Source organism: Zootoca vivipara, chromosome 1, assembly GCF_965207765.1.
Source record: "Zootoca vivipara chromosome 1, rZooViv2.hap1.1, whole genome shotgun sequence".
Lineage (NCBI taxonomy): Eukaryota > Metazoa > Chordata > Lepidosauria > Squamata > Lacertidae > Zootoca > Zootoca vivipara.
Genome location: NC_142582.1, coordinates 110495141 through 110503140, shown reverse-complemented (window position 1 = coordinate 110503140; position 8000 = coordinate 110495141). Strand labels below are relative to the sequence as shown.

At 43.5% G+C, this 8000-nt stretch overlaps 1 protein-coding gene across 5 annotated transcripts in view; it reads right to left on the bottom strand.

The window, feature by feature from the left end:
- Window positions 1–2771: 2771 nt before the first annotated feature.
- FLRT2 (fibronectin leucine rich transmembrane protein 2) overlaps window positions 2772–8000 on the bottom strand; it is a 95265-nt gene continuing 90036 nt past the window's right edge. For all 5 annotated transcript variants that reach the window (XM_035107735.3, XM_035107727.3, XM_035107710.3 and 2 more), the window contains one exon: window positions 2772–7461. In XM_035107735.3, the coding sequence (XP_034963626.3) occupies window positions 5082–7067 (1986 nt within the window). In that variant the 5' untranslated portion in view covers window positions 7068–7461 and the 3' untranslated portion in view covers window positions 2772–5081. The remainder of the gene's footprint in view (window positions 7462–8000) is intronic.

Here is an 8000-nt window from a genome sequence, read left to right as displayed (position 1 = left end):
GAGGATAACATTCGATGGCTTGCACTTTCCCCTTGCTCCCAAGAGAGCTCTGGAAGCTCATGTTTCCCTTAGGGTTATGTCTGAGACTTCAGATCCTATGGGGATTGTGGCATTTATGCTCTTATTATGCACCTTGGACAATTCTTGGTCCCACAGGGGGAGAACTAAAAAAAAAAAATCTGAAAGCTGCAATTGGAGTAATAGTATAGACCAGGCTTTTATCAAATTTGGAGCCTCAGACTAGGGAATGATGTTGTTGTCCTACAACATCTGGGGACTCAAGGCTGGCCTAGGCCCTCCCTATCCCAATGCAGGAAGGCTTGAACTTGTTCTCCAATTGAAATAGTTTATAGTACCTGACCTTAGAGATGCAACCAGAACATGTATTTCCAGTGCCTGGATATGAGTTTCAAGGGATTGTCATGCACAAGGCATGTATTCAGAGTCCAAATTATTTGATGGCTTGAATTTTAATCCAAGATGGTAAGAGTGCTATTACCCTCAGGTTCTGCTGGAGGGCTCCCCATAGACATCTGATTGGCCACCATGAAAAAGCAGTGATGGGCTTTGGCCTGATCTATCAGGAATTCGCTTATGCTTTTAAAATATTCTATGCAAGCTCCACTCCAGCTTCAATCTCTCTGAGGATGCTTGCCACCACTGGAGCACTACTGCTAGCCACCTAAGACAGATATGTGAGTTTAAAAACAAAAGAGGATGAGGACCCAAGATGAGTAGTGAGGAAGGTGGGTGGGAAGGCTGGTTGAATTTGGCTTGGCTTGGAAAGGGCATCTTCAGAAGATGGGATGAAGCCTGCATCTCACCTCTGTATCCACCAGCTCCACATATACCTTGGCCTTTATGCATTTGGCAACGGTCTGAAGAGAGTGCCTATGGGCCCAGGCACACCGAGTATTGACATGCACAGTGTATACATATGCCATGCTCGCTTCAGACATTACTCTGAGCACATGAAGGTCAGTGCACAGAGTCAGTGGGACACATTGATGTTGTGGACAGGGTCTTTAGGTGTCCCCACATTTACTAAATGCTTCAGGCTTTTTCCTGAAGAGAGCTTATATTATGAGGCATGCCAGCCACTATGGACAGGGGGCTGATCTGGAATTAAAACAGCTCTGAAACATCACATTCATGTGACTCCTGACTTGTGACAGCATTATGTCTTCAGTTCAGAAGATTTCACCCACGTTCTCTCCCCTCCTCCCACAACAATCAATTATTGAGAAAAGAAATTGCATTAAAAATTATCAAAGGGGGGGGGAATCAGTGAAATTATCATGGGTGGGGTGCAGCGGTTTTCCATGGTCAACTTGCTATTTTGGTGGCTGGGGATGTTTGTGAGACCTTTTCAGTCTTGAAATAACCAGATAGTTTCACTGTCTTCAGAAGCTCAGGGTGGTGATGGCACATGGAAGGGCATTCTCTGTGGAAGTCGTGGAATTCCCTCCTCACAGAGTTGCACCTGGCACCTTCACTATCCAGTTTTTGGTGAACTGGGCCATTGACACCAGGGCCATTGACACCTGAGATATATGGATCCACCCTACTTTTGTGATTGTAATGTGATTTTAATGTTTATTGTAAATTGTCATAACCTACCTTAGGGTGAAGAATGGGTAATAAATGAATGGAGTTATAGTAATAAGTCTCTGCAGCTTCCCTGAACATCTACACTTTTATTAAGGGGGGAATGTTGTGTCATAACGTTCCCATTTGGGCTTCTTTGATATTAGGATGCTGAATCAGCCAGGGAAGCTGCAAAGTGCTGGATAAATGTTTACTGGGAAGAAAGACACCTCACAGAAATAAGTTAAACTGAGAACTCCATACCTACTGAACTCCCAGAGACATTCTAAAGAAAGTCTATAGTGCCCTAATAATGTGGGTGGAAAAGGGAAGCCTCTTTCCCAGGAGAATAAAACTTTTGAGTAATTGGATTTCAGCACAGCACTAGTTTAGATTATGGATCCCTTTCTGCATGGCCTCCGAGATTATGTGGGCCTTGAAACAGCCTTCCTGTCTAGACACTTCACCTTAATACCAAAGGCTGAGCTTATCCATCACCATGACCACATTATTGATCTGTGAGAAGGAACAGCACATCCGCGGTTGAATTTTGTGTGTGCCTGCATTACTGAGCAACGAGGACTAACATGCAGCTGATATTTTCTACACTTAACTTTTCGTCTTTCAGCCATACATTTGAACATCAGCCACGTTTACCCTTTGTAGCCTTAAAAAAGAAAAAGAAAACTGGTTCCTAGACTATTCAGCCAGTAGCGCTGTGACACCTTTAGTGCCAACCAGTTCTCATTCATCTCTCTGCTGAAATGAAATCTATATATTAAATCGGGGTAGATTAAATGTAACCCCTGTTGAGCATGTTTGCAACAAGCACCAGTTGACTAAGCATCAGGAGGAACTTCCTGACAGTAAAAGCTTTGGAAGGTACTGGACTCTTCTTCCTTGGAGGTTTTAAAACAGAGGTTGGGTGGCCATCTATCATGGATGCCTTAGCTGAGATTCCTGCATTGCAGGGGGTTGGACTAGATGACCCTTGGGGTACCTTCAAACTCTAGAGTTCTATGATTCCTTATGCACACACACACATAAGTTACTTTTTCACTTTGGAGAGTCATACCGCTATTTATGTTTAAAAAGAATTTCCTTTTGTCAACAGCCAAACAGCTTATATAGCCAAAAGAAAAAGAAAACGCTTTGCATAAAGGTTTCTAGCTAAAATTACACCATTTCAAACCATACGGCAGCCTTTTATTTAGCAAAGGTTCAGTGACTTCACTATTACAGTAGCCACACAGGTTGCCTAAAATACCTGTTATAGCTGGAGAAAATAGCAAATATACAGAATATAGAATGGAAATCCAAAATGTGGTTATAAAAGGTGTTGGGTGGGAAAGGACAAAATTCCTCAGGAAGTGATTGTACTCTGCCTTCGTACGCCAAAGTGCTGATCAATCTCCTTGGAGTGGCGGGTGAAGATTGTCAAGGAACTGAAGAAGCTGTGTGCAGAATTCAGTTTTGTGATGAACAAGAGACTGAGTAGAGCAAGTACTAACTCCCCCCCTCAGCTCAACCCCTTAAGTAATTCCAGTTTCTCAAAAGTAATTGTGGTTAACTTTTCAATTAAAATGTATTTTAATTGAGAGGACAACTTGTGTCTGGTCTTTCTGATGTCAGGAGAAGGTTTTGATAAAAGCTCTACCTCCCCAATCAATATAAGTCAAGGAAAGCAAGTAATAGAATCATAGCTGCCAAGTTATCCCTTTTTTAAAGGGATTTTCCCTTATGCTGAATAGGCTTCCTCGCGAGAAAAGGGAAAACTTGGCAGCTATGAATAGAATTTGTTTTTATGATTTTTTTTGTGCTCTGATCTCACGTATTTTGGGATTATGTGGGTGTGTTCAAGCTTTAAAGGGAGGAGTGATTGGGTCACTTTCTTTTTCATTTTAATAGGGACTGTACAGCATACATTCCCAGGATGTCATTTGCAGAGGTACAACATTCTCAAAATAATATTGGTGGAAATCAGACAAAACTGGGAGTACTGCTGTAGCCTCAAGGACCAAACACGTTCTACCAAAGTGGGATTGTCAAAGGATGTGGAATGCATCTAAGGTGACATGCGCCTCACAAATCCTTTAAAACATATTTAACTGAATCTTTTTCTTGACACATTATCTTCTGCCCGGCTAAAACTGAACTTAGGCCTGATGATTTTATCTCTCTGGAGAACTTTGGAACACTCCACACTGAAGTGTTTATATGCTTTAAATGCCTCACAGGATTCACTTTCCTCCTCACGGAGCAGGCTAACTTCAGTGAGTGAAGTAAAAAAAAAAAAAGTTTGGTCTTTTAGAGCACAATCCGAACCATGTCTGCCCAGAATTAAGCCCCGTTGAGGTCAATGGGCCTTACTCCCAGGTACTGTACATGTATATCAGATTTCAGTCTGAGTTAGCCAGGGATAGATGTGAAGCTGAAAAATATCAACATGAATTCCTCTATTTTGTTAAGAGCGTTTTGGATTATACTTCTAGTGACAAGAATCGGCATTGCTTGCTGCTCTGGCCAATTAACCACATCTGTTTGGATTGCTGGAATGAATACTCTTCAATAAATTCAAGGCCAACTTTAGTTCTGGTCTTGGCCAGAACTAAATAAATGTGCTTTTTTGGGGTGGTGGTGGTGGAATAAGAATATAAAAATCTGAATGTAGACTAAAAGTTCTGACAAGACTGGTCAGGATTTTCTTTTTTTTAAAAAAAAATGTCCTGGTTTTTATGAGAACTCAAAAACAAAGATTTTGCCTTGAATATTTTCACATCAGCTTTTGTGAGGAGGGACAGATGCATTAAGAACATCCTGTGGGGGAAGAAAAGCTATCAACATAAACAATAGTGGAGATTCATAGTGTTTGATACCAAAAAGGCCCTAATTTCTTTTCTGGCTTTTTTTTGGGGGGGGGGTTAAAGTACAGAGGCAGGTAGTAGTGATGAACTAAGTTTAACATGAGTTACTCTGATTTTATGAACCAAAAGAGGAGGTTAATTTGTATTTCTCCTGTCATTTGCTCTACCTTAGACATTCCACATGATTCCTCATTTAATACAAACTTATCTCCTAAAACTACTGGAAAATGTACGAGCTGCTATCCCCCAAACAGCTCCAAGAAAGCAAAGTGGTTAATGTTTGAAGAATGAGGTGTTCTTTCCTTTGCCATGGCATTGGGTTCTTATTGTACAACCCTGTACAGTACTTCAGCAATATATTTTTCTTTTAAGATTTTAAAAAGCAAAGAGTTACAAAACTGTTTGCAATTAACTTGAAATAGAAAAGATAGCACTTTTTTTAAATCCCATTATATAGTACACCATATAAATTACAGATTATTCAAATGCACAAATGCATCTGTGTAACATTTATCAAATGTAATTTTTGTTTTGTTTTGTTTGTTTTGTGTGAGTCGGTTTGTTTTGTTTTCCTCCCTCTGAGTTTCTGCTCTCAGCATCAGGTGTCTCGCCACACAACCCCCTCAACTATCACGTGTGGCAGTGCTCCAGGTCTGAGACACTGCTGTTGCAATAGCGCATGTTGTTGGGGATGTGGCAGTCTGTGTAGTTAATGCCCCCATTTGGGGTATAAATGGGCTGCAGTCTGAAATCTCCTTTAAGGAGCTGATCATTATTTAAGGAGACAATCTGAAAGCTGGTTTCCGTCATCTCCAGGATGGAGTTGTCCTTCTTGGTCCCTGCTTCGCAGTAGTCGTCTTTCCGCCGGCCCCGGTTATATTTCCATTTCTGAGAGGTGTAGCGTCCCTTTTTGTGCATGTGCCAGCAGAAGATGCTGAGCAGGACCACCAGTACAAACACCACGGCCCCCCCGATCAAGCCTGCCAAGAGAAACGGGGACCCAATGTTATGAGAAGTGGTCTGTTCGTGGCTGGAAGCCGTGTTGCTTCCATTGCTCAGCAGGGAAGCCTTGGTAGTGCCTTCAGAGCAGACGGTGTCCTCGCCAACTCGGTAATTATTAAAATCATCCAAGGGGACCAAGCAAATCCGATACGTGGATTTGGGCTCTAGGCTCGCCAAGCTAATGTTCAGCCTCTTGTCACTAACTATCCGTTCCTGAATGATGCCGCCTTCCAGACTGTGGCCCATTTTAACCCAGGTCAGTTTGTAGGCCATCACGTTGAAAAGGGAATGCCAGCTGACTTGGATGCAAGTGTCATTCACAATGTGGATGAAAAGTTGGAACTGTTCAGTAATGGGAGGGGTCACTTTTTCTTCTTCGTCCCTCTCAGGCACAGTGGGGAGTGTGGCTACAGTGTGGGGAAGAGGAGTGTGTTTGTTACTTGGTGTAAAGACCGGTGATGAAGGGGTTACTGTGGTTGGCAGGGATGTAGAGGGAGCTTGGGTAACCTGCGTCAGATCAGGGGTGGTTGTGGGGCATGACAACATATTCATGTTGAGTTCCCTGACCGCCATGCCTCGGACGTGCTCCGGTCCCTGACACATGAACCCTCGCACGTTGATAGAGGAAGGGATTAACTTGAGCCATTCGGTGACCCACTTAATACTACAATCACATAGCCAGGGATTATTCCTTGCTGTGAGTTGTTTCAAGTTGCGAAGGTTGTCAAAGACACCTCTGGACAGCATCCGGAGCTGATTGTTGGAAATATCGAGTCTCTCTAGCTGGTGGAGGTTTGAAAAGGCTGAAAGTGGTATGTGTGAAATCTGGTTGTCCTGTAGAGAAAGCCTAAGCAGGTTTGTACCTGGGAGTTCAGGGGGAGGGTATGTTAGTGAATTCCGTACTATAGAGAATTCCTTGAGTTTGGATAGGTGGCTGAAGGTGCCATCTGCAATGCCTTTATTGTTAAGGAGGTTGCCATCTACTATGAGACGTTCCAAGCTTGTGAGATTCTGGAAGGCCATGTCTGATATGATGGCAATGCGGTTTTCGTCGACTCGTAGTTCTTGTAAGTCCACCGGAAGGCCAACAGGCACACTGCTTAAGTGGTTCTTGGACAAGAATAGAAGCTTGAGGCTAACAGCTTCCCGGAATGCCCCATCCTCAACCCCTACGGTAGAGATGGAATTGTCATCCAGGTGCAGCTCTTCCAGTTTCAAGAGCTGTGCTAGAGCAGCCCGAGAAATGGTCTGGATGTTGTTTTCCTGCAGGTGGAGAACCCTGACATTCTTGGGCAAATTCATGGGGAATTCATCCAGCTGGTTGCCATACAGGTAGACTGTGTGCACAGACTGGACATTGTGCAACTCTGCAGGAAATCCAGCATTGTTAATTTGGTTATTGTGGAGGTAGAGTACAGTTACACCCTCCGGTATCCCAAGAGGCACTGAGGTCAAACTTCGCTCATTACAATAGACAAAGTTCCGGTCACAGCGGCACACACTTGGACAGGCCAGAGCTTTGGAGAACTGCATGGAGAGGCCCAGAGAAAAGACAAGCCATGATTTAAAGAAAACAACCCTGTCCACGGGCCACATTCTAGTCCACGGGCCCATTTCTAAATGAAGAAACAAAATACTGGAAAAAGGGGGGGGAAATGCTAGCAAAAAGAAGTAAAAAAAAATGGAAAGAGATGCTGCGTTTCTATGCAGGTAAGAGGTAACGTCCCAGAGGCCAAATGCAAAATAATCCGTTTAGAATTGGATGGCCTTTCACTTGGAAAGTCGCTGTCCTGCTAGCCAGGCTTACACATGTTGTTGCCTCTCTCCATGTATGCTGAATGCCAAGGTAACTGCGTCCCGTACAGGTAACCCAGAGCAAGGTGCCAAACGTCAACCAGAGACGGACAGGACGGCTGGATTAGTACTTCTGTTCACTGCGGTGACAGGGTCCTCAGCTTCCTTCAGTCGGCAAGGCGTTCATTTTAGCTTGAGGCTGGATTTGAGAAATCTGTTAAGAAAGGGAGAGAAGGGAAAATAAATAATGTGGCATTGTTAACTGACAAACATCCTGTGCACAGAAATTCATTAACTTTGTGAAATGGTAACATAAATAATCAAGGCGGCTTCTCTCCCTCTCCTCCGGCTTCTAAAGCCAAGTGGAAAAATCATCTGGGGAAGCAAGAAGGATAATTGGTTCCCAGGCTAATAACCTAGCAGGGGGCAACAAGCTCAGGTTAGAGTTTTAGGCTGCACAGAGTTCCTGGTAGGATTTTGGGGGCAGCAGTGACTGTGGCACATCTCAGAGTTAGGTACTGCTTGCTACCCCTATACAACCAAGGTGCATAATAAAGCCATGCATTGTGTGGAGAAAATGGAGTGGTGTTTTTCTTCTCCTCTCAAAACGCCAGAAAGTGGAGTCATCTAATGAGGTTGAATGTTTGGGAGATTCAGGACAAACATCCCCCAACCGCCCCATCCAATACATAGCAAACAGTTCTATAGCAGGTCAGAATAATGGTCCATCTAGCGCAGTATTGTTAACACTGA